General features: G+C 53.2%; 1 protein-coding gene across 2 annotated transcripts; it reads right to left on the bottom strand.

The window, feature by feature from the left end:
* Positions 1 to 6,275: 6,275 nt before the first annotated feature.
* CPA5 (carboxypeptidase A5) lies at positions 6,276 to 24,287 on the bottom strand. Of its 2 annotated transcripts, XM_024555122.3 has the most exons (11): positions 24,089 to 24,287; positions 22,910 to 22,991; positions 21,750 to 21,884; positions 13,724 to 13,822; positions 12,288 to 12,389; positions 11,037 to 11,138; positions 10,577 to 10,687; positions 10,061 to 10,151; positions 7,425 to 7,624; positions 7,051 to 7,135; positions 6,276 to 6,603 (listed from the first exon to the last, which is right to left on the bottom strand). In XM_024555122.3, the coding sequence occupies exons 1-11, from the start codon at positions 24,202 to 24,204 to the stop codon at positions 6,416 to 6,418; spliced, it is 1,311 nt and encodes a 436-aa protein (XP_024410890.1). In that variant the 5' UTR covers positions 24,205 to 24,287; the 3' UTR covers positions 6,276 to 6,415. The 2 variants fall into 2 exon arrangements, with proteins under 2 accessions (XP_024410890.1, XP_024410891.1); XM_024555123.2 differs by lacking the exon at positions 7,051 to 7,135 and having other exon boundaries at positions 24,089 to 24,204.
* Between the last annotated feature and the right edge of the window lie 1,141 nt (positions 24,288 to 25,428).

Here is a 25,428-nt window from a genome sequence, read left to right as displayed (position 1 = left end):
CTACCCACGACAGCCCTGCCACTAGAGAAACAAAGAATGCCCAAGCGTGGGTTCAGAGGCCCTACGACATTCAGGGACCCTCCAAGCAAAACCTAGAGAACAAATAGGTTGTTAAAGAGGCAGAAGAAGAACCAGTCCTGTGTCCAGATTAAGGATCAAAGGGGACGGTGGACAAGGGAGACCCCGCAGAGAGCACAAACAGTCACGCTCAGCGTGGCTGGACCCCGCAGCTGGTGGCACTTCGCAGCCTCGCTCTGGCAAGTGTGTCGAAGCCTGTGTGCGGCACAGCTGTGGGTGGGGGGACGTCTGCGAGAATGCGCGGCAGCCGAAAGGGGGGCTGTAGCAGACCCCCACCTGCCGCTCCCGTTCTCCCCTCCACCCACAGCAGCGCCTCATTCCTCCGAGGCGGGGTGATTCAGGTTGACCTGCCCACCCCAGCCATCCCAGCTCCAGGAATGAGCCAACAAATTCCTTTTTTTTCCTTCCTTTCCGCATTTTCAGGTTGGTTTTCTGTAACATGTGACTGAACAGAAATTGCACAACTAACACAAAGACATTGTCTAACTTCAGAAGAGAGCAAAATGGAAAAACGGATGCTCTCTAAAAGTAGGCGGCCACAAACCCATTATGATTTCGGGCAGGGCCCTGCACACCCTGGGCCTCAGTGTCTTCGTCTGTGAAATGACAGAGTTGGTCAGAATTATCTCCATGGTCCCTTCCAGCTGTGACACTTTATGATTCCAGGACACTTGTATTTTTTACCCCCAAAAAGTCACAGCAGTGGCGACCAGTCAGGGCAGGGTGGAGAGAGGCATTCCACACTTGGGGAAGATCAGAGGGGAGCCGCGGGGCCCCACTTGCTTACAGGATAAGTACTCTCAGGGTCGTGTAGGTCAAGAGGGGCCACATCCTGCTGAGGCTCGGTGGGAAGGTCACTGGGCTTGGGGGGGCAGCTTGGAAGGCTAGGAGGAGGAGGTTCTGACAGTTTGGCTGTCACTGCGGAGGGCCCAGAGCCTGTTTGTGTGTTTGCTGCGAAGCCGCAGAGGCCAGGGGTGCAGTCTCCAGGGAGGAGCCAGCGTTTTTCTGTGGAGGGACAGCCTCCGAAGAGAGAAGCGCTCCCCCGGTGGGTCTTTAGGAAATGTCGGATCGGAGCCCAAATCCCAGGACAGAGAGCTGGAAGAGGGAGGAACTAAGCAGGAAATGTCCCACACTGCAAAAGGAAGAATTGGGGAGGGGAGGTTTGTTTCTTAACTGCTCCTGAGAGAGAAACTGGGGAGGGATGGCGCTGGACTGGGTGGGGGGTTGGGGGGGCAAGGGGGGCTGCCCCCAGGACGGCAGAGAGCTGGCTGAGGGTCCAGGAGAGTGAAAACGGTTGGAGGGCGTGCCTCACACAAGGACAGGAACCAATTCCAACACCAGTGTCTAATTCAGGCATTTTATCTTCTACATTGTCTTTCCCTTCTGTATTCCCAAGTAAATTTTCTGGAATGTTACCCTGTGGTCTTAGCTATGATTTGGGGGATCCAGGGAGGTGAGCTGAAGGGCAGGGGGCGGGGGGCGGATGGAGAGCCATGGGGCTTGGCGAAGCTAGTTAGGGAAGAGCAAGAGGCCAACTCCAGACCCCGGGGCGAGAGGCCAAGGAAGGACAAGCCAAAAGAATGGGTCTGCAAACACATCTTCACTCCCGAGGATTGTCCCAAATATTCAGGGAAGGAGAACCTCCCGAGGCCCAACAGGCTGGAGCTGTCCTTCAGGACACCCCCCACGGAAGACAATTATTTGCCCCCCAAGCTGGAGATGTGGTGTGGCTTCATCAGTTAGTGGGGTGCTGATGGGCCCCGTGTTCGCTGGATTCTCTCTCAGCTTGTCCCAAACGGCTGCCTGGGCCTCCTTATGTTGCTAAAGAAGCTTTTTTTTTTTTTTTAAAGAAACTTTTTTAAATTAAAAAAATTTTTTTTGGTAAAGTTGTTTTCTCTCTGGCCCCGTCTGGGGCTGTCAGCGAGGAGACAGAAGAGTGGGGGGCGCCCCCCACCGGACTCCCAGCCCCCCACCCCGAGCCCATCGCCCTGGGCCCCTGCGCCCACCCTGCCCTCACACAGGACTCTTTCACGTTCCAAACCGCCGGCCCGGTTTGTTTTTTTAAGAAAGCAATAACCGCAGCACATTCACTGTGGTTCTTTATGACTTTCCAATGTATAATCGCTCTTTCTCTCTTCAGTTTTTCCAGGGTTTTTTTTTCTTTTAAATAAATGCTCATAAATTTCACTGGTGAAAAGGATGAAAAAAAAACATGCCTAAAAAGAGCAGTTTGTTGGGAGAAAAAAATAAAAATAAAAACTAAACTGAATGTAGAAAAACTGAACTCCTGTGTAGCATTGTATACTTAAGAAATAAATTTTGTTAAAGTTAAGGGTTTCTGAAAAAGAGATTATTCTCTAATATCTCTACAACATGAGTGTCTAAGACTTGAGCTTTCATTTGATGAATTTAACCGCCCAGCCACCCCCTCCCTTGGCTTGTTGAGGAGACCCCTCAGTCCTAGGAGGAAGACCCCTGGCTTTAGTTCTCTCAGCCATTCACTTCATGTCGGACCAACTGTCGGAGTAAGTTGGCCCCCAGTCTTTATAACCACAAAATGAGGGAGCTGGACTAGAAGCTTTTAAAGGACCCTTTCATCTGGAGAGTTCAACAGCTTTATAATTAAGTCGGTCACCTGATAAACTAGAGGAAAGAAACTGATTTGGAGACCCCTTCAGAGAGGCGGCAGCAGACTCTGCTGGCTGCCTTCCCCACCGCCATTGTCCCCTTCCTCCTGACCAGTGGGAACTCTGATTTTTATGTGGGGCAGCACGGTGCCCAGGTATAAATGATCTGCCAGCCTCCCTTGCACCTGGGCGTGGCCACCCAGCGCAGCCCCAGCCAATAAGATGCGAGTTTAAAGTCTTGCAGGGGCCAGCGCAGCTGGCTCCCATCTTTTGCCCCTTGCCTTCCTGCCTGGAATTCAGTCACTCGGTGGAGGTAGACTAGGGGTCAAAGGACGGCAGAGGGGCAGAACAGAACAGGCCAGAGGGGTCTGGGTCCCAGCACGTGAAGGAGTCACTGAACCGGCCTGGAACTGCCCCACCACAGACGACTTTTTGTTCTCTGACAAAAGCAAACCCTTGATCTGGTTAACCCACTGTAAAGTGGGTTTCTGTCACAGAATGCTAAACCCAGTCCTAGTCTGTACTAGGCTGAGGAGGAGAAACAATCCTTCAACAGATACTGAGTGCCTACTCTGTGCCTGACAGAACTGAGTGAGGGCAAATAACCCAGCCACGCTCCCTAACCTCCTAGAGGTCTCAACAAGTGGTGGAGACCAACAGGAACACATAATCAAAGACATTGATTAATTATTATCACTGCTATGGAGGAAATAAATCAGGCCTTGGAGAAGAGGATATTGGAAGATCTGCTTCCAGTGGGTGGGCCGGAAGGACTAGTGAGGAAGTGATATTGGAGGAGAATTTAAGGAGTGGGCTGTTTGAAGGAAGAATGAGAAGAAAGAACATTCCAGACCAGAAAAACAGGACATGCAAAGGCCTCTACTTGGGAAGGAGCAGAAGGAACAGAGAGGAGGCTGGTGAGCTTGGAGCTGGTGAAGGAGGGATTGAAACGAGACGAGAGAGGTAGGCAGGGCTGGCCAACCAGTCCCTGGGGCAGGTTTTATTTTAAGTCATTGAAGGATTTTTAAAGAGAAAGTTGACTTTTAAGTTGCACTCATCTGAAAAGCAATTTCAGACCCAACTTTAGTGGGTTTTGGCTGCACAGAGATCTCGCTGACATGGCCCATCGTCCTCAGGGGCTTTGGGCGCATGGCTGGGGTTGACCTGAAGGCCGGTCCCAGGCTTGCCACACAGTAGCTGCGAGCCGTTTCGTGACTCTCCCCCCTCAGCTTCCTCAACTCAACACAAGGAAGGGGATAGTCCCACCTCTTAGAGGGGGCCACGTGCTGAGTCCTGTAATGTGTTCAGAACCATGCCTGGCACATAGTAAGTTGCTAGAACAGGGTTTATTATTTTCACAGTGACTCAGAAACCCACTGGGGTCCAGATCCTCCTGCCTCTAGGGCAGTGTTTCTACAACTTAGCGTTAGCATCACCTGGGTCCCTTCCCCAGGGACTCTGATTCAGCCCGTCTGGGGCGGCCCAAGAATTTGCATTTCCAACAAGCTTCCAGGTGATGCTGATGCCCATGGCCTGAAGACCACATGGCTTTAGTCCAGGACGCGCACAGCCCTTTGGGAATATTTTGGAGGAGAGTAACTAGCCGCACACGTTGTAACCACCTTCAGCCCTGGCGGACCAGGAAAGAGGGTGGGAGACCCAGAGCCCCAACTCCCTCTGAGAGTCAGGAGAGCAGAGTTCAGTGGTCCTCAGCCTTTAAGGGACGTCAGAACTCCTGTGGCAGATGGTAAAAATGCAGATTTGAGGAGTCCACCACCAGAGACTCTGTTTCAGCATCGGGGTGGAGCCCCAAAACATTCATGTTAAATGACTCTCCACGAATTCTGCTGCAGGGGTGGCCCAGTGGCGGTTTTGTGACAGTGGTTTTGTTTTTAGACAAACCCAAGGTCAAATGTCCTTCAACAACTTTCCATCCGTGTGGCCTTGCGTGGCTTTTAAAACCTCTCCAAGTTGTGCTTTCCTTATCTGAAAAATGAGCTTATTAATACCAATCATATCTCCCATGAGGATGAAATAACATTTATGCGGAGGGCGAAAAAGTTATAATCACAGACTCCAGTGTGCACAGGTATAATGTGCTTTATTTATTTATAGTTTATATTAACTTAGCTCCTGACCTCATATTTCCTGCTAATAGCAGAAAACTAGCTTTGGAATACTAGATCGCTCACACAACTTCCAGCTTTAAAAAAATCTCAAGTCTCTTTCGGGAAGCTGCAGCCCAAATTGGGTTTCTGTCCTCCTCTGTTGCTGGCTCACACCCTGGAGATGATCTGGGTTCTCCAGGGGTTCAGCACCCTAGCTTCCTCAGGCCTCCCCCCATGGCCCCGCTGGTCCTGGGCGCAGGCATCATCTCCCATGGTCTCTGTACCTGGGTCCTTCTCATTTCTTTGCTCAGAGCTCTCCACAGCTGCTCCGCTGAGGTGGACCCAGCCACACGGCTGCCTCTCATCACCAGCCCAGACGCCTTGCTCAACCATTGCTAAACTGCTGCTCAGACGCCATGTTGGAATGGGCCTTACCTAGAGTTTCAGTCACTACTGATCACCTCCTTACATTAACTGGTCCAACATCTGTGTTCTTTTTCCACATCGGGTGGAAAGCAGGACTTGTTCTGACTTCACCCTGCTTTCCTCCTCATGATTTATAGTAAAACCCTGTGCTCTGCATCCTGTGGGGTTCAACACACAAGTACCCACAACCCTTTTCTTTTACAGCAGCAACAACAAAAGGCTGGCACTTGTGAGTCAAAGTCTTGCTCTCTGCTTCAGGCTCACACAAACCCATTCAGACCTCCAGCTGACCTCTTGCTTCTTGGGGTACCTGCCCTCCCCCGAGTGCAGGGCAGATAGACCCATGACTCTGCTCCCTGGTGGTAGGGGAAGTCCAAAGGGACAGAGGCCCTTTCTCTCCCGTAGACAAAGTGCTTGCCTAGCACACGGCCCGGCCTGAACTAACTGCTCAGTGAGTGGCCACCACGGTGAAGAGGAGGAGAAAGGGGATTTCTTCTCCCTGCCTGTGTGGTGCTTTGCTGAGCTGGCTCTGCCTGGCTGTGACTCTGTGCTCCCAAGACTAGGGAAGCCTATGAGGGTACCCAGGAGGAGCAGGTCCCAACCAGTGACTTGTTCACTTTCATTTATGGGGTGAGTGGGATCTGCTGAGTGGGGGCCTCAGAAACGTGCCGTGAGAAGTGAAGCAAGAAGGGAAGGAGGCTGCCTCTCTGTGCCCACCTCTCCCTCAAGGTGCTGGAAATGCCACCACTAGAGATCCACTCCTAGATCAAACAGTGTCCCTTCCAGAGTCATCTTAAGGTGAAAAGACCACCAAGGGGTCAATGTGTATGTATGTTAATAGCTCCTGGGGGTTATTAGGGCAAAAGGGCATTGTCTGTTCTGGGCCCTGAGAACACTGCAAGAGGAGAAAGGGTAAGGCCCGTCCGCCCCTTACCCTCCTGAATACCTGGGGAGAAAAGGGGCATTTGGAGTTGCCTCTGTCCCCTCCTCAATGCTGAGCTCAAGGGCGTGGCAGCCAGTGCAAGGGGCCAACAAGCCTCTTCAAACCTGCTTTTATTTTCTAAGGAGTCAGGACGGGGGTTTGAGGAAGGAGGGAGTGTCTAACTCAGGGTTCAGGAGGAGGCGCGGGTGTTGGGGAAGAGGACGAGCGCTCCTGCTCTGCACGTGGCCGTGCTGCTAGTAGGGGTTATTCAGGGCGTGCTCCATGATGGTCCGGATGGCCATCCACGTCTCCTGGGCCGTGGGGATGATCTGGGAGGCCGGCAGCAGGAAGCCATAGCTCCCGGTGTCCCGGAGCTCAAAGCTGAAGGCGTACTTGATGCCGTTGTCATAGGCCCAGTCGAGGGTGATCCCACTGGCCACATCTGGATACAAAAGGGCAAAGAAACGCCCCCGAGTGGAAGAACAGGGTATGGCCACAAGGTACAGGGATATCTTGAGTGGAAAGTGGGCCCTGGAGGCCAAACCCACATCCACCCCAGACCACACCAAGCCTCCCAACCCAAGCCTTAACCTGGACCACAGCCTGCCCACCCAGTCCATTCTCTGCTCCAGCAAAAGGAAAGCTCCTTGAGGCCACTAGGTGGAGGATCTTTGCCCTCCAGGAATGCCACCGATAGCCGGGCATGGGGAGCTGGGAGCTATGAATGCTGCAAAGCAACAGCTCCCTAGTGAGGAAATCAGCTCTGGCCCAGCCTAGCTAGACCTACAGCACCTACTCTGTGGCCAACCAGGCCTGCCAGTCAGCCTGCACCTGTCCGCTCCAGGTGGAGGTGGTGCCCAAAGAAGCAGCCAGGAGAAGGCTCACTCACAGAGGGTGGTGCTGATGCTGCCATAAATGTACTTGATCCCGTGGACCTCATACAGGGCCTGCACCGCGCTCTTGGCCAGATCGTACTGCATGATGACATCCAGAGGGTGAGAGGTTGGGGCTCTCCAAACCCCTATACTCTCACCAGCTGCTGAGAAGGAGGGAGCTAGGAGTCTTGGTCGTTGACCGTGTAGATGACTCTCATGAGAAGGGAACACAGCACCTCCAGCTTTGGACTTAATCACACAAGAAACCAAGCCCTGCCTCCTCCCTACCCTGGGATGGCTCCATCCAGACTCTTGTTTCAGAGTGAGGACCTGAACCCCCTAGGAGCCTGCCAGATGCCTCCCCCAAGCTCTACGCAGCCAATCTCACCAACTCCTCCTGGTCTGAAACAGGCTCCAGCGAGTGGCCATACGGGTACATGAGCATCTGAGAGTAGCTGTGGATGGAGATCAGAGCCTTGACGTTCCCATGGGCTGTGATGAAGTCCGCAATGGCAGCCACCTCTGGCTCGGAGTGAGGGTAGGGCCCACGATAAGTCTCTGAGCATGGGTTGTCATTTGAACCATTTCCTGGAAGTAAAATAAAACCATCTAAAGGGTTCAAATTCCCAGGCTTGGGAAAGACACTTAATACGCACAAAACAGCCATGTATTCCTCTGCATTTCCCAGCCTCCTTTGCATTTTGGTTGAGGCCATGTGACTACTCCTGACCAACGAGAATGTGTGCAGCAATGACGTGTCACCTCTAGTTTGAGGCTGTAAGAGCAAGCGTGATGTCTCCACACTCTCTTCTGTCTGTGTAGTTGAAAACAAAAAACTTTAGATGGAGGAAATATCCCGGATCCCTCCATCACCATTGGAAGAGTCCTGCCAAGGACAGCCACCTGCCCACGTTGGATTTTGTGTGCATGAGAAACAAATTTTTATTGTGTTGAGCCACTGAGATGAGGAGGGATATTTGTTACTGCCGCATACCCTAGTCTAATACATCAGAGGGGTGTAGCCGCACCGGGACTCAGCTACTCTGTGGGCCTGTAAGGAGCTCCCTGGGCTTGTCCTTAGGTTAAGTCCTAACTGTGGCTCCATTACAGAGGTGGACCTGCCTCAGCAGTTACCTCCAGAGCAAACTCTAGGTTTCCAGCCCTGGCTTCCCCTATGAACAGCGACCCCTTTGAGCTGACCCTTCATTGCCAATCGATCCCCCGCTGCCATGGGGAAGGCTTGGGTCAGTTGAATGCTCAAACTTAGTGTCTGCTCAAACTGTGACACTGCCACCACCCCAGGAGCAGCATGGACGGGGGGTGGGCCAGGAAAAGAGGGAGTAGAGCTCCATGGTTGCCCGAGGCTGGTCTGGAAACCACAGATACATCAAGTCTCTGAAAATTCTTTTTGGGAACCTGAATTGGGGGAGAGAGCAAAGAGGAGCTGTGTCTCTGTTTTGGTCACAAATTTAATTTGTTCCCATCTCCTCCTAGACCCTTTGCTCCCCATCTCTTTCCCTCCTGTTCTGTTTTTCCTCCCTCCCCAAGGGGCACGTTGTAGGGGACTGGGCTGGGCTGGTCAAGATTTGTGGGTTAGGGACACACTTGGAAAGAGTCATCCCAGTCCCTCCTCTCACTCCTCCTGCCTGAAATGGCCACACACAAGGCTACTCCAGAGGCCAGGGATCACCCCAATTCCTGAGGGTGCCAAAACACCCCTCTAGCCCCCCAGACAGTGGGCTGGCTGGAGAGCTGGGCACCAGCCCATGGCCCAATTCAGACGATACCCTGGGGCTTGAGCAAACCCCTCCGCCCCAGACTACAGGTGAGGGCTGCGAGGGTGGGAGGGACAACCGACAGATGACTCATTATGCAGCAATTAAATTAAGGCAATAATAAAACCATAAACAAAATCTTCCTGCCTGAGTCACCAACCTCCACACTCCTTGTTATTCCTGGCCAGAGGCAATTCTGTCACCCGGAAGCACCTCCCCTCTTGGTCTGCAGGTCCTCACCTGGGGTGGGGACCCAGGTTAGAAGGGGATGTGCCTGCAGGGAACCGAGGGGTGCAGAGCAGTCCCACGGGAGGGAGTCAGCCCAGCTAACAGTGGCCCGGATTGTTGTGTCTGCCAGGAGCTTCTGCACCTGCTACACTTGATGAATGACAAATAGCAACAGATGAGCAGAGCAGGGGAGGCTGAAAGCTTTGTCCGCAGTTACAGCCCGCACTTAGAAAGTGGTTCCCCTGCTAACAACCAGGTGGCTTTGCCCAAATATGGAGGAACACTTCAGGCCATTAGTTCTGGTTTGAGCTAAGCAGAATAAACTAATCTCCCCCGACCAAATGGGAATTAGCTGCCCGCCTCTCTCTGCCTGCTCACAAAGTCCTCTGAGCCTGCCTGTTTCACAAGTACCTGCTAATGGATTCATTAGCTATTTATTTTTCCTACTCTAAAAATGTAATTTGTAGCAAGGGGAAATCTCTGGAAGGGCATGGTAAATTATTAAAAGCAGTAATCTTTGGGTAGTGGGATTATGGGAGCTTTTTGTCCCCTCTGGGCTTTTTCCCCATATATATTTTTACATTGTTTGTATACTGATTTTTTTTTTCTTGCAGTGAAACCACAAACGTTATTTTCTTTAAGAAGTAATTTGTCTCTCTGCTAGCCAGCCCATCTCTGGGTCTGTGGGTACTCACTTCAGCCAGTTCTGAGGGGCCCACATGGATGACCACTCGGGGCTGGTGTCTGGCCATTTGGAGGTGGAAATGTCTCATTTTACACAGTTGTGTTTCCTTACACAAGCAGTTACACACACAGCCTCCAAATCTCAGGAACCCCCCCCCCCCCCGAGGCCCGGGGGCTTCTCTCCAGATGCTTCAGAGCTGTTCTTGTTTTTCAATGATAACAGACTTAAAGAAGCCCGAATTTCAAAGCGACAGGCATCCAGATCTAGAATGTTCCATCTCTGGTTTAGCCACCCATCTGTGAAGGACCCGCCCTCGGGTCCAGCAGACCGCCATACCTCCAAAGCCTGACCTCCAGTTCCTGTTAAGATCCACACCGATGCAGGAGGCTCCGGGTCTGCTGGACTTGTTCTTCCGCCACAAGCGGTTCTGAGAAAGCCAAGGACAGAGGACCTCATGACTGGGCCTATTCCCAGCTCTGGGAACCCCTGACTTCCTAGCCTAGCAAGGAGGCTCTGGTGCGACAAGGAAAGACAAAGGGAAGAAATCTCTAGGGCAGGATGTGACTGGCGTGGGGCTGGACCAAGGCCGCAGATCGGACTCTGTGGTTAAAGCTGGGGTGTGGGCAAGGGCCTGAGCATAGGCTGCCAGCAGTGGCCTTCCTTGGGCAGCAAGAGGGAGGTCAGAGGACAAGAGCCACAGCTTCAGGACTGAACAGCCCACCTGCCTCAGTGAGACTCCGCGAGGAACCCGAGGGACCAGCTTCCCAAAGCCAAAGTGACCTTTCCTCCATCCCCCCAGAGGCTGACCCCTGGCCCCTGACCCCTGATCCCTTCCCTCCCAGGGGCCCTCACCATGCTGTGGGTAAAAGCAAACCCATCGGGGTTGGAGACGATCTCCAGGAAGATGTCCATGGCATTCAGTATGTTCGTCAGGATGTCGTCTTTGCCATATTCACTGACAATCTGCAAGAAAGGACAGAGCGGGGACAGGGTGAGGGATGGGAGGCCCTACTGGGCCTTCCTCCGAGTTTGAACAGGACATCTGTGCAGCCAGTGGCTGCAGGCAGAGGGGGCATCAGGCCATTAGGTACATCCTTTGCGTAAAACCAAAAGCTTGGATTTTAAGCAGTTAGGAGGCAGAGGCTAGATGTGCGCTCTGTGCTGCCAAAGGCCAGCTGGCAGCTGTTCCAGAGGGCAGGAGGGCAGGAAGCACCCTGAGTTTAAAAAACCAAGTGTAATATTTCAACTGGAGGCGCCCTGAAACAGCAAAGCAGCCCCCTCCCCTGCCCCAGCCCCCATCACCCGTGCCAACCTGCTTGGCGGTCCAGATGCCTGTGGCGTGGGTGATCCACTCCCGGGAGTGAATTCCAGCGTCAATCCAGATGGCCCGGTGCTGAGAGCCTCCAGTGCTGAACTGGGGAAAAGCACCCGGACCCAGACAAGTTTGAACCGAGATGGCTACCACGCTGTCCCTAGGCTGCCTGGAAGGAGGCCCGGATATATCCTCACTGCCTGGGGTGGCCCTAGGTGCCCAAGAGGGGGGCTGCATGCACAGGTACCTATGCATGAGCCCACGAAGTGCACACATGTTGGAGCCCAGGAGAGCTAAGTGATCCAGCCAGACACAGAACTTTCCAGGTCTGAAAGTATCTCAGGTACTTCTAGTGCTTCTCAAACTTTAAAGGGCACAAGACTCCTCCGGAGAGCTTACTAAAACGCAGATTCTGATTCAGTAGGTCTGAGGGGGGTGCTGAGGCTGGGCATTTCTAACAAGCTCCTGGGGATGCTGCTTCTGCGGGTGCAAGGACCACACTCTGGGTAGCAAGATCTCAGACAACGTTCAAGAACACAGGTGGCCCCTGGGGAAAATCCCCACCGCAGGGGCAGGCGAGGTCAGGTCCCAAGTCTGGCGAGATCCCTTGGCCCTTCAGAAGAGTCCCCCAGGGCACTGCCGAAAGCAGTAGTGCCTGTCTTCTCTAACAGCTGGATGCCCTGCGTGGCCCACGCTCCCGAGGGCCCTTTGTTTGCCGGTGAGCTCCACACTCTGCTCTATCCTGCCTCCTTCATGACCAAGGGTGCTGCCACGGTCAAGGTTGCTCAAACTCTGTTTGCAGTGGTCCTGTGAAGGGCTAGGAAGTCCCCCATAGACTTGGGCCTATCTGTGGGGCTGCCTAAGCCAGACGACCTCAGTCATTTGTAAATGAGGCCTCTATGCACCTGTGTCTCACTTAACAGATGAAGCAACTGAGGAAACAGGAAGAAGGCGGAGTCACCCACACTCACACCGCAAGTCCAAGGTGACTACCATCCATCCCCGTAGCAACCCTCCCACCTACTTCCTGAACCAGGACATGCCAGGCCAACACACTGTCACCTGTCCATGCCTACAAGGGTGGGTCCCTGATTATCACAATCCCAAAGTTTATGGGTCACCTCAGGACAGGTGTATACACCTCCGCTCTTCCTCTAAAATTCCCACAAGGCCATGACCCCAAGAGAGCTCAACCTTAGGCCAGAGGCCCTCTCCGTAGAGTCCAGTGATCCACACACTGCTTGCTTTTACCTTCAGGACAAGAATGGACCGATTTTCAAAGCTCTTGCCAATCAAAATTTTTGAGACAATATCTGCATTCTCAGTTACAAAGCTGTCAATCCAGCTATAGATCTGAAAGGAACAGAGTTTATCAACGGGGAGTGAAGCAAGGAGAGCATGAACCCCAGGACCTCTCCGAATAGTCTCCTCTTCCCATCCCTACCTCCTCAAGGATTTCCCACCTTCCATGAGGAGCTGAAGGAACCCAGATCAAAAACTACAAGATGACGATCTCCAGGCTTTAGGAAGCAAGCTGTGGTCAGCCCGGGGTTCCCAGGCTTCTCACCACTACGCAGAGCTAAGCCTTTGCCTGGAAGAACAGCATGTACTGAGCCTACTCAGTGCCTGGGATCAGCCTGCAAGGCTGTCTCAGGATGGAAGTTTCTCTTACTTCCATTCAATACATTTGGCAGATTTCATAGCCCTCGCAGTATCAGTTTGGTCTTTCTCCTTTTAGATTCTTTCTTTTTTTAAAAAAAACAAAATTTATTTATTTTTAGAGGGGAAGGAAGAAAGAGAGGGAGAGAATCATCAATGTGTGAGAGAAACATCAATCAGCCACCTGTCACATGTCTCCAACCAGAGACCTGGCCCATAGCCCAGGCACGTGCCCTGACTGGAGATCCAACTAGTGACTTTTTGGTTTACAGGCCGGCGCTCAGTCCACTGAGCCACAGCAGCCAGGGCTCCTTTTGGATTCTAAGCCACTTGAAAGCAGGGTCATTGATCTCTGACATCAGTAAGTGCTGACAGGCTATATGAATTCATTCTCTTATTCTTTCAATACATATGATTGAATTAACAAATATATGGAAGAAGACGGACCCATGAAATGGGAGGAGTGGAGATAACAACAAAGTGGGCGACACCAATAACGTCACACCCTCCACGCAGGACGGGAGCTGTGCCTTGAGTTTCTTTCAGAACCGGTGTCTCTCTGCTCCCCTTGCACATTCGCCTTTATAAACAAGTCACTGTCACTCATGGCTGCCCTAACCAGTGGTGCCTGTGACCATGAACTTTCTCCAACTGAAGGCAGCTCCGTTTGTTCTACACAATGGCTCTCCAGTGTGCCTGGCTTCCTGTCCTTTCTACGCTCTAGTACCCACAGCTGGGGCCACTTAACTGTGGTCATGGAGAGGTCAAGACCCCCAGATCCCCAGCCAGAGAGTTAGAAATGAAGGTGCCTCCAGCTGCTCTGTTCTGGCGGGTCCCGCCTTAGTGTTCCACCTACTAGACTCATTTCTCCGCCACAGACCTTCACCCAACATCTGCCCCACACTCCCCAAGTGTCAGATCACGGTCCCCCGTAGACTCCAGAGTCCTTCACTAGTCTCTGCTTGAGTCTGGAGACCCTGAGGTCACGAACGGAAAACAGAGGCCAGAGCTTGATGGAGCAGACCTACCTCCTCCAGGGTGTGGTAAGAGGAGTAACTGAAGCTACCGGCGCTGCGTTCCAGCCGGCGGGACTTGGCCATGGCCTCTCTCTCCTCATTCAGCAGCACCTGGAGGACAGGAGCACAAGGTGGAAGGGAAGCTGCGGTCTGGGACGGGCACGTCTCTTCTGAGCCCTGCCTCAGCTGGCGGTGCACAGAGACGGCATCAACACGGGAGAACGGGCCACCGCGAGTGCGAGCTGCAGAGCAAGAGGAGATGCCGGGTGCCTGGTGGTTCTCCTGCTTGACAAGCTGGCGTTCACGGTGCCATTCCCAGACGAGCACAGGGCGAGGGGCCAGAGCGCCGTGCTCTGAGTCTGAGCCTGACTAACTTGCGTTGCGACCTTAGCTTTCTCCCCTCAGCTGGGAGACTGGGACAGCCATGCCGGCCTTGCCCATCTTACAGGACAAAATTAGCATAGACAGGAAGGCGTTTAGGAAACGATGCTCACGGCCTACTGCCAACACTGCTTTTGCCCTCTGTGAATGCTCTGTTAAGGCCAATGCTGAGCCACGGACACCGACCCTTGGGGAGCACAGAGCTCCCGGGCCCACCGCATCCAACCTGCCCACGGGAAGTGGCCCAGACAACAGGTGTGCAAGCCATTTGGAAAGCCAGTGCAAATCCTTGTGATTAAAGTGCTGACAGACTTTCACTCACCGTCCTAACTGCCCCTAAGCACAAGCACAGGTGAGCCAAAGCCATTCCTTGGGTGTCAGTTTGGAGTTGGCACTCAATCCTCAGGTGGTGCTTCCCACTGGCCCTAGAGCGGGCGGTAGACTTGACCTCCCACATCAGCCTGGGACATTTTTTCCCACCTCAGGATCCGGTGAGGTGGGCAGGTGCCCTTCCCTCCAAGCTTACATACCCTCACACTGGCATCCAGGGCCCCAGGCAGCCGAGCACTCAGCACTGACTGTGCAGCCTGGGGAGTACCGGAACCACTCTGCCACAAAGGCTGCTGGGGAAACGGCCTCAACCCAAAGGTGCCCTGGTTTGCAGCTCACAAGTAAGTCTTGATGAGGCCTTGCTTCAGCCAGAGCCTTTTGGTTTACCAGGCATCTTTAATCTCACTAGATCATTTGATCTGCTCATATGACCAGATAACAGGGCAAGAATCAACTCTTCATGTTTTAGAGATAAAGCAGATTAAAGAGCTAAAGGGATTTAATGAAAAAATTAACAAGGGGCAGAGTTGAGATAAGAAACCAAACATCCTAGTTCACAGCCTTGGATTCCTTACAGCTAGCTAGCTATCAAAACTAACAAGAATTATTTTAAATATTTAGCCCTTAACGGTGTGGCTCAGTTGGTGGATATCATCTTGCAAAGCTAAAGGTCGCCAGTTCAATTCCCAGTCAGGGCACATGCCTGGGTTGCAGGTCCCGTCCCCAGTCTGGGCACACTCGAGAGGCAATCGATCACTGTTTCTCTCTCACATTGATGTTTCTCTCCCTCTCTTTCTCCCTCCCTTTCTCCCTCCCTTCCCTACCTCTAAAAAGAAATAAATAGATAATTTTTTAAAGAATTATAGCTAGAGAGATTTATCTAGAGATATAGATATACATAGGTAGGTATGTCCATAGGTATATCTGTGTGGCTACGTGCGTGTGGACACAGAGAGAGGAAAAGCAGGCAAATATGGAACATGTTAACAGGTGAAAAGTCCATCCTACTATTCTTGCAATTAAAAAAGTGTTTTAAAATAATGAAAGAGCAACACCCTGAGCCAAGGACAACAAGACACTAAAATGCTGAAAAATATACCAAGATGTTAACAATGCCTGTTAGGATAGAAAGATTATGATTTGACGCGATTTTTTCTTCTTTTTTTCTGCTGTTATACTCTGGCAACGTCCTTATGCTACTCCAATCAGTAAAGTCTTCTAAATGAATAAACAATACCAAGACAAAAACAAAATGCCCCAATGGTGAAAGTACAGCCGCAGCCGGGCAATCTTCCAACCCGGGGCTGGAAGAGCGCCCTCCCACGCCCGCCCACCTGCTGCGCCAGGCCCGGCTGCCCCAGTCCGCCCGCTCACGATCTCGCTCAAGTTCACACGCCTTTAAGTAGGACTGGAAATGCATGTTTGGGGGTCACTGTATTTTCATTTTGAGCATCGACTACAGGCTAGGCAGTCGTCCTTGCAGTGCTTTCTAACGGAACTGGCCGGGCTGAGGACAGTCGTGCCAGGGCACAGCCGGCTTGCTGGCTGAGTGAGAGAAGGCAGGAGGAGGCCGGATCCTCACTGGCACAGCAGCACCCTGGGAAGCTCTAACAAAAGGAATTTGTCTTCTTCCCAGGAAATCAGCGGAAATCTCAGCGGCGCCCCCGTGACCGACGTGTCGCACGGAATTGGGCAGCGCCAGCTGTGGCGAGCAGCTGCCAGGGAGAGGGCAGGCGGGCCCAGTGCACCTGGAGTTAGGGCCCATCTATCGGGCTCTGGGCCCGCCACAGAGGCGTTACAGCGTCCATCATCTAACTCCTGGGGACAGAGGAGGCCCTGAGGCTGTGGGCGAAGGTGTCGGAGGAGGAGAAGAAACTGGGGAGAGAGGAGGCCCACTGGCCCCACACAGCCAGGGGACTCCCACAGGAAGACGGCCCCCAGAAGGCTGCCCTTTTTTGCACACAACAGCGTGGAGGCCGGTGGGAAGTCGGCACCAAACTGCAAATATCTCTCCAAACACCCTCACAGCCTTGTGAATGGATGTGACACCCGCTCACAAATTGGGAATGCTCAGCCTCACAGCTGGGCCCCAGTTCCAGGAACATTAATCCACCCTGGCCTGGAAAAGACACAGATGTTTGCTCCCTAGCGGGGCCCCAGGCCTCAGGGCCGGGGGAAGGGGAAGGGAGGACCAGGAATGCGGTCTTGCCACAGGCTCAGGAATGCCTAATTACAGCCCTGTCAGGCTCCTTGGAGAAGAGAAGGAAGAAAAAAAACCTCAGGAGTCAGCCATTTGCCTCCCTGGAAGCCATAACCTGACAGGGAAAGTAATACCTTGGTGTGAATTAATTTATGACAGGAGTGAGGAAGCATGGGGACATTAAGCAAAGAACAGCACCTCCAGGAAGGGGGAGGGAAGGAGACTGAGGGCCCCTAAAAGAGAAGGGGACACCTGGAACTCGCACTGGGCGAGGTAACCACAGAACATAAAATGGACACAGCTCATAGAAACAGCGGGCGGGGAGCAGGAGCCGGCTCTGACCCCCCCTCCTTGCAGTCACCTCTCCTCACATGTCCCCCGCCTTCTCTTTCAGGCCTAACGTTTACAAGGCAGCTGCATGGCCCGTGGCAGCTACAGTCCGTGTTTACTTGGAAGGGGGGCTACAGATCCGGGGTGTAGAACGGACCCCCTGAGAGATCGAGGCCGAATGGTGGAGTCGCTGCCTGAAAGGCAAACTTAACCCACCACACAGACAACAGTGACCGCCTCTGAGGAGGCACAGGGTGCAAAAGCAAAGGGCGCCGGGCCTGGAGCCGGGCTGTCTCCCACGAAATCCTGACACTGACACTAACTCGGGCAAATTACTAATTTCTCTGTGTCTTCAGAAAATGGGGGTCATGTTATCACATTCTCTAGCACGTGTTCTCGTGAAAATCAGAAGGGTTAATGCATGTAAAATGCTTAGAACTTTGCCTACCATGTAGTAAATACTAGCTCTGATGGTGAAGATGACGGTGCCCACGACAGGACAACAACAGCAACTGTTGGGGTGACTCCAGGACTCTGTGGCGGAACAGTCCCGGCCAGGCATGACTGGCGAGTCTGGATGCCTCCAGCGCGAAGTGGCGTGTGCAGGACCCGGGATGGCAGAGCGCCCTCAGGACTGATCACGTGGGTGAATCAGTGAGCACCCGCTCCTGCCGAGGACCAGCAGAGGGGCCCGTCCCTCTTCTGTCCCTGTCCCTTTGGTACAGCCAGACTCGGCCTCTCCCACAGGGCTTTGCCTGAGATTGCTTCCTCCTTCCCTCGTCTCCTGCTCTCATCCCTGCCTGCCCCTGCCTGTCCTCCTCTGCTCTTTAGACCTGCCCTCCACCCCAGCCAGCAGCATTTCCACTTCGGAACCTCCTCTCCACCAGTGTTTGTTGAACCCACACTGGGCACTGAAGATATGGCAGCCAACAAAACAAAACCGCCTGCCCTCGTGGAGCTTACAGTCTAGTAGGGGAGACAGACAATAAACAAGAAAAGTAAGAAACTGATGTAGGATTTTAGGCGGTAAGTGCCAAGGAGAGAAGTGATGCAGAAGAAGGAAGGAGGGAATTGGGGGAGCGTGGAGCAGAAGCGTGCAATTTAAAATAAGGGGAAAAGGTGACATGTGAATAAGGTTGTGAAAGCAGTGAGGGAATTAGCCCTGCGGATATCTGCAGAAACAGCATTCCAGCCACAGGCACCAGCTGTGCAAAGGCCCCCGAGATGCAAATCAAGTCAAGGGCCCTGAGGCAGCAACGGCTCAAGCAAGTTTCAGGAACCACAAGAAGGTCCAGGTGCCTGAAGCAGAGGGAGCGAGGAGAAAAAGCCTTACGCCTCTGTAAGGAGTTTGGGTTTTGCTCGGAGTGCTTGGGAAGGCATGCAGCGTTTTAAGCAGCGGAGTGATAGCATCCCTTAGAACCTCTCTGGCTGCTGTTTTAAGACTAGGTAAGAAGGAGGCAAGGCAGGGAGCACAGTCCAGGGGAAGGTTGATGGAGTGTTGGCCCAGGTGGCAGCATAGGGTATGGCAAGATAGGTAGAGGAAGATAGGAAGACAGATAGATACATAGATTGATTGAGTGATTTTGACAGGAGAGCTGATGGGATTTGCTGATTGGATAAGGGATGTGAGAAAGGAGTCAAGGATGACTCCAGGTTTCTTGTGTAGTGTTGCCATTTCCTGAGACGAGGAAGGCTGTGGAGACTTTGGGGAGCCCGGGAAGCTCAGTTTGGCCGTGTGAAGTCTGAGACGCCCAGACAGTAAGGTAGATGAGTCTGGAGTTCAGGTCAGAACTATGACTCTGGTAGCAGCTGTCAATATGGGAGCACCAGGAGGTTGGAGGTATCCAGTGCGGTGGTCCTGGCTGAGGCAACAGAGGAGAGGTCAGAGGACTGAGCTGGGAACCAGGGAAACGTGCAACGGAGCAGCCAATAAGATGGCATAACCCAGGAGAGCGCAGATTTCCAGGTTCGTGCTCCAGGGAAGCGGAGAAGTGGGGTGCTGGCTGGAGGAAGGCGGGGTGAGAGATCAAGAGGGGATATTTTTTAAGGTGGGAGAAATAACTCCTTATTTGTACACTAATGGAAGTGATTCAGTAGAGACGGGGAAATTGGTTGAGCGATATTTACACTAAATTGTATTTTGCTCTAGATGCTCAGAGCCTGGGTGATTTTGTTTTCTCCTTTGTGCTTTTCCCCTATTTTCCAAATTACCTAACATGAATATTTATTAATTTTGTAATCAGAAAAAAAAGCCATTAAAATCCACAGAGCTGATTGCTCAAGTGAAGCTTTTCCACAGTGACTCATCCTAGGGGAGAAAAAAAAAAACCCCAAAGGGCTGAAAAGAACGAGGAGGTGAAGAAAAATTAAATGCAAATAGAGCTCACTTGAAATCAGATAATTTCTTGCCTGGCCCACCGCAATTTCCTCACCACCCTCCCGCCTGTCAGCCTCTCCCTGCTCCCATCCCCAACACCACACTGTCACCCGGAGAGAGAGATTCCTTAAATGCAAATCGGAGCCAGTCAGAGCCCTCCACCGGCCCGCCAACAGTTTGGGGGATAAAATCTTGACCTCTTCACCTGGCAGAGCATGCCCTTGGTGATCTGGATCAGCTGCATCGCCAATCGCCAATCGGGGGCCCCCTTCCCCTCCCAGGCCCCCCTCTCTGCTCTTCAGCCACACCGTAATTACTGCCTTTTCAGAGCGACTTGTGGGCCTCTTGTACTCGCTCCCATAGCAACCTGCTCCACTCCCTCCGAGCGCGCACATCCACTCCATTGTAATCACTGATTCACTCCCTCTGCTCCCCGCCCCCACGACACTCTGCTCCCCTGGATACAAGACGGATTTCCAGCACCTTGCCCAGCACACAGTAGACCTCTCTGCATCTGTGGGTGGAACGAACGAATGCACCCCTTCCATCTCAAGCATCCCTGTGATCATGAGGAATCTGGGGGGCAGTGCAGGGGGAGCACTTCCCTCCTCAAAACTCTCCAGTGCCTCTGGCCCAAGTGAAAGCCAGCACCAAAGCGTTTCACACCTGTCTTGGATTCTTACTACTGAGTGAGCACACCCTCTTTCCTTTCCTTCTCACACCCAGCTAAGTGGCAGGAGCTGGGGTGTAAAGATGGACACTGGGCATGATCCTGCGCCTTGAGGGCCTCAGGGAAAGAGGTGTCTCTCTGGGCATGCTCTTCCTGAACCTATCAATTGAGTATTTCAGCCCAATGGAGTAATTTTAGCAGACAGTTGTTGAGGGCCCACCATGCAGGAAACAGTAAGCCAAAAGCTGGGCCTGAGAAGATCCAGAAGACAGGGAGAAATCAGGCCTGCGTGTTAATAGCTAATACGTCAGACTGGAGGCCAACAACCCGAGTGGTGCAAAGCCTTGCCCCTCCTGTTAACGCCTCGGAGCCTTCCTCCTCCTGGACACCTTTCCCCATCATCACCATCACCACAAATCAACTCGACACAGCAGCCTCTGCCCCCCACCCCCTCCCTCACCCCCATCCCCTCTAAGCCAAAATCTGATCTTAAATCTGACAATCGGAGCTCGATGTGTTGCAGACAGAGCGACTTGGTGAAACCCCTGCCTTCCTGGGTTAGGGCCGAGAGTCCAGGGCATTTTACTGAGAAAGAGCAATGTCTCCCCCCACCAACCCTCCACCTCCAGGTTTCCAGACCTGAGGACCCCGGGGGAGGACAGGCTGAAAGAATGGGGACAGCCCCCAAGGAGCCAGGGGAGGCTCAGAGGTGCCTCTGGAGCCATTCCTGATGTGCAGAAATCAACAGAAACTTTTTAGACATCTCTCCCTATCTGCTTGCCAAATGCTGTGGGGCAGTGGGGCGGGGGGGTGTTTCAGGACGGAGCAGGAGCAGGGAAATGCAGACTTCAAAATGCAGGCACGGGTTTCAATGAGAATTGAGCACCATTTCTTTTGATGTGGTGGCCTCTCTTGTCTGTGGGAGTTTCCCCATTTTTGTTTGTGGGGATTTAATTAGAGAAATAGCCCACCCCCCACATGTGGAGCGGGAAACAGATGTGCCTGATGAGGATGAAAGTCTTTGAATGGACCTAAGCGCCCCAGCCCTGTGCTTGCATGGGAAAGGAATGCCGCCTGATGCGTTTATCCTCTGGCATGTGGTGTCAAGAGTGTGCGCTCCGGGAGACTGTGTTCCCACACTCCGAGCCCCCCGAGGAGATTAGCTGCAGCACAGTGTGGTGGGGAAGGAACCTCAGAGGGGCAATGCTACAGGTACACCACAGCATCAGCAGAGGGGCGCCCCAAAAGTCACTGGGGGAAGGAGGCTCCTGGGGATATCCTTGAAGACAAAACAATTGAAATCGAATTCCACAGTGCTCAGAAAAGACGCTGTAAGGGGCAGCAAACCTGGGGGCACAGGGAGGAGGGGTGCCCAAGCTGAAGGCACCTTTCTGCCTACCCGAGGGTGGGTCTGCAGCCACGTCTCCCTAAGCTGTTGTTCTGGGAGTATCCTGCCTGGGAGAGGGGCTTGGTACTGAGAGCCCTGCGTTGGAGGGCAGGGGCAGGGAAGCCACAGCGGGGCTCACACTTCCCTGGAATGAAGGAGTCCCTGTGTATGCATGGCTGAGACACAGCAGGGACAGGAGGGAGCGGTCAGAAAGGCAAAGGCAGTCCCCCACAGCTGCCTCTGCACAGTGCCTTAGAAAGCACCCGGTATCTCCTGCTGTCCACCTTCTCTACTGTCAGCCCGGGACCTTATTCCTCCACGCTGAGCCCAAACCAGAAAGGCAGCGCTGGGGCAGGACCTCACCTGGATGTCCTTTATCATGATGCTGTAAACAAGGCCGTGAGACTCCAGGTAAGCTTTGACGTCTTTCAGTTCAGAGAAAGGAACTCTCATGTCCACAGGGAGGCTGGGCCGCGCTGGGCCACGCCAGAAGTCCACCTTGTTCACAAAAGAAAGAAAAATGGGTGTGTTTATCACATGTCCTTATACACAGTCCTGTAGGTGCCCTGGAAAAAACGGGTCACCTTTTCTTACAGAGACACACGGGCCCCAGGGCCATCGTGAAAACCCTAAGGCCAAGCAGAAAGATGGGCAAAAGCAGAAGAATCCCCAGGTCACTGAGTTCCTGTCCCTTATCTCAAGCACCTTCGTCCCCCACGCTCACACTGCAACTTTGCCCAGATCCAAAGAGCCCAAAACTTGCTGAAAGGGAGAGGCTCATCATCTGGGACATGGACATGGACAAGGACCCTGGCCAGAAAGGAGAGACATCGCTGTCCCCGGGCCTGAAGAAGTAGAAGAGGCCTACCCTGGATTCCTGGGTCGTTTAAATGCTCCGTCCGTGTTTCCATGTATAAAATGGAAAGAATGATTACAAGGTGTTATGAGTCCTGGTTGGTAGGGGCACTCATACAAATAGGAACAAGGACTTCGGGCCCCCTCCAGAAGTCTCGGGTGTTTCGACAGCCCTCAAAAGAAACCCTTCTATTGTGGTAGTGGAAGAAAACGCTTTCCACTGTGGAACACTTGCAGAGGACAGATGTCCTCGGAAACAAACGCTCGGACCGACAGGGATGAGCCCAAATGCAACACAGCTTTGCCAAGCTGAGTTCTTTCAATTGGCAGACAGATGTGGCCAGTCTGCGTGCTGCAAGGCTTCCCACCCAGAGACATGTGTCCCCCGCCCGCCCCCACTGGGGCTTCGGGACATTTCAGCTGTTCTCAGAGCTGCCTCCCCACCCTGCCCCTCCATCCAGAACAGAAAGTGGGAGCCGTCCAACCTTCTGGGCAAACGTCCCCGACCTTTCCTGAAAAGGAGCCCCAGTGGATTTTCCCACAGTTCTGTGATCTTTGGCAGAGCCATCAGAGAGCAGGTTTGGGGGGGCGGGCAGGATGGGGAGCCAGAAGTGCAAGCCACTGTGAGGGAGGGGAGAACGTCTCTCCAAGCCCTGGGGAGTCCTCACCTTCTGGGGCTTCAGGCTCTCCAGATCCCTGAGAAGAGAAAGCTGCTTCTCATTCTTAGCCAGGATTCGAAGAACCTGGTCTCTGGGAAGACACGGGGTGGGGAGAGGGAGCTGTGAGGGGGCTTCCTGGAAGGCTGTGCTGCTCGGAGGAGGCAGCGTGGAGAAGAGAAGGGGCTGAGGGGACCTGGTTGGAAGGCTGGGAGGCACCTGGCCATGGGGAGGCTGAAGGACCCCCGAGCAGGACTTGTAGCTCTGGGTATCACACAAGTCCTTCCTCCTGGGGCCAGCAATCTCTCCACCCCAAGAACAGACGACTCCATGGACTAAATAAAACCTGCCAGTGCCACTAATGAACCCAAGGGCAAGACAGGGAGAGAAAGATGGGGGAGAAGGGTGGGGGTGGAGGAGGGTACAAGAACAAGAGGAGTGAAGAGGAGAAAGGAATAGATACTGGGGTTACAGGGACGAACAGTGGCCCCAAGTGTCCCTCATACAACAGTCCCAAGGCCAGGGGACAAGGTGGGGACCTCACATCCCCATCTGCTTTCTCCCAAGACCCTGAGGATGTGGAAGGGGAGGTCAGCTTCACTCTGATCTCACTTCTGGGGAAACTGAGCTCCTTCCTGTCCTACTGGAGGGAGTGGGAGGCGGTGTGACTGAGCAGCCTGCAGGGCCGCCTCTGGGGTCTGATGCCTGGGATGGCGCGGGCTCCATCCCTGACTGCCTAGGAGGCCATGGATGATGAAGAGCCTGCTCTCTGCGCTGCTGTCTCTTTTCTCCTGAGCGATCTTTGGGAGGCGGAGGAAACACCTCCGCAGCTGGCCCGGAGCGTCGTACCGGTGCTTGGTGTCACTTAACCGAGTGTACTACCACATCCATCTGTGGTAGGGCACAGAGTCTTTAAGGAAAGCTATGAACCTTTCCCCCAGAAAAAAGTATGTACACACAAAATTTATGTATGATTTCTGGGCATTCTTAGAGCCCAGATTAAGAAATTTGGGTTTGGGGAGGGACAATAACACAGCTGTATGTCCTACCCAGGAGCGTGAGAGTGGAAGATTATAAGTTGCAAGTGGGTTCGGGTTGATCAGGTCCCAGTAGGACTACCAACTCCCCACTGGGACACTCAGTCCCTGAGCTCCTGTTAGTCCTTCCTTCTGCTGTGGGGGAGCCACTCACCCCGTGAAGTTCATTTGGCCCAAAGCTGATGCCAGGATAAAGCAGCAGACCAGGAGCGCACGCCTGTCCACCGCAGACGGCCCAGGGCCCAAGCCTCCTCCGAGGGAGCCCTGCATGCTCCTTCCTCCAGGCGAGCTTCAGGGGCTGTCCTCACACACAGGCATGGCCCAGGCCTCAGGACAGCGCAGCACCTAAAGGCCGGCAGACCCGGCCTGCGAATGGGTGTTAGGCTCTCTCTGGGGAGACCCAGATTGTGACTCCCACACGCCGGCCTTGGGAGAACCAGGGCCGCCCCTCCACCCTTCCAGGCCAGTCCTCTCCTGGAAAGGGCAGAGGAAAGAGGGAAAGAAGAAGACAAAGCCCTTAACTTTCTCCCCCCACATCCCCCACTTTTTAATTGCATTTATTGGGGTGACACTGGTTAACAAATTGTGCAGGTTTCAGGGGCACAACCCCACAGCACATCCCCTGTGCACCGTACTGCGGGCCCTGAGCTTGCTCTCTTCCCCGGAGGCTTCCTGGGCCAGCGACTGGTGCACATCAATCAAACCTGCCACCTTGGGAGACAGATGAGAGTAACTAGAGACCCCAGGAAATCATTTAGTTCATTCCCTTTCTGCTCTCCTTCTGCCTCCCCACCCACTCACACTTTCCTTGGGCCACAGCCTCCTTACACATGATGGTTGAGAAAACCAGGGGCTCACTTCCAGTGGAGAAGATCTGGGGCAATCGACCTAACCTCTCTAAACCTCAGTTTACTCATCAGTCTAATGGGGTTAATAACACCTCCCCCGCTTCCAGGTGGGGAGGCGAGGGTATCAGATGAGACAACGCGGGTGAATTGGCTTGGCAAAGCCTCAAAAATGGAATGTATTATTCTTTCAAAGGCATTGACTCTTAGTGACAACTGCATCTAAGGTCAGTATTCCAGTTGCAACAGAGACGGGGAAGAGAAGAGAGTGGAGAGGGGAACAAAGGAAATGTATGGTATAAGAAGGGATTCGGTGAAGAGTCCCTTTTCTCTGCCCTCAGGTGGTCGCCATCATGCTGGGGAAGGCAGTGAGTTTTCTGCTGGCCAGGAAGGTCCCTGCCGTCGTTATTATAGTGCATTTCTCGGTCCTGCTAAAGCCCCGCACAGCCCCCTTTATGGTCTGGAAATAGCCGGAATAAAGCAGAGGCCAGCACACAAAGCAGTCCAATTGGAAGCGGGGACTGAGAGATGGTGCCTGAATGGTAAATGATGAATCTAACAGAAAAGCCACGGGAGGCAGAGGAGAGGCAGAGACTAAATCCAACAAAGTTGTTCAGCAGAGGATGTCAACAAAAGGCCACTTAACTGT

Source organism: Desmodus rotundus, chromosome 6 (genome assembly GCF_022682495.2).
Source record: "Desmodus rotundus isolate HL8 chromosome 6, HLdesRot8A.1, whole genome shotgun sequence".
In the NCBI taxonomy this organism is placed as follows: Eukaryota; Metazoa; Chordata; class Mammalia; order Chiroptera; family Phyllostomidae; genus Desmodus; species Desmodus rotundus.
The sequence above is the reverse complement of the archived record's forward strand: the minus strand, read 5'-3'. Positions and strand labels throughout refer to the sequence as shown.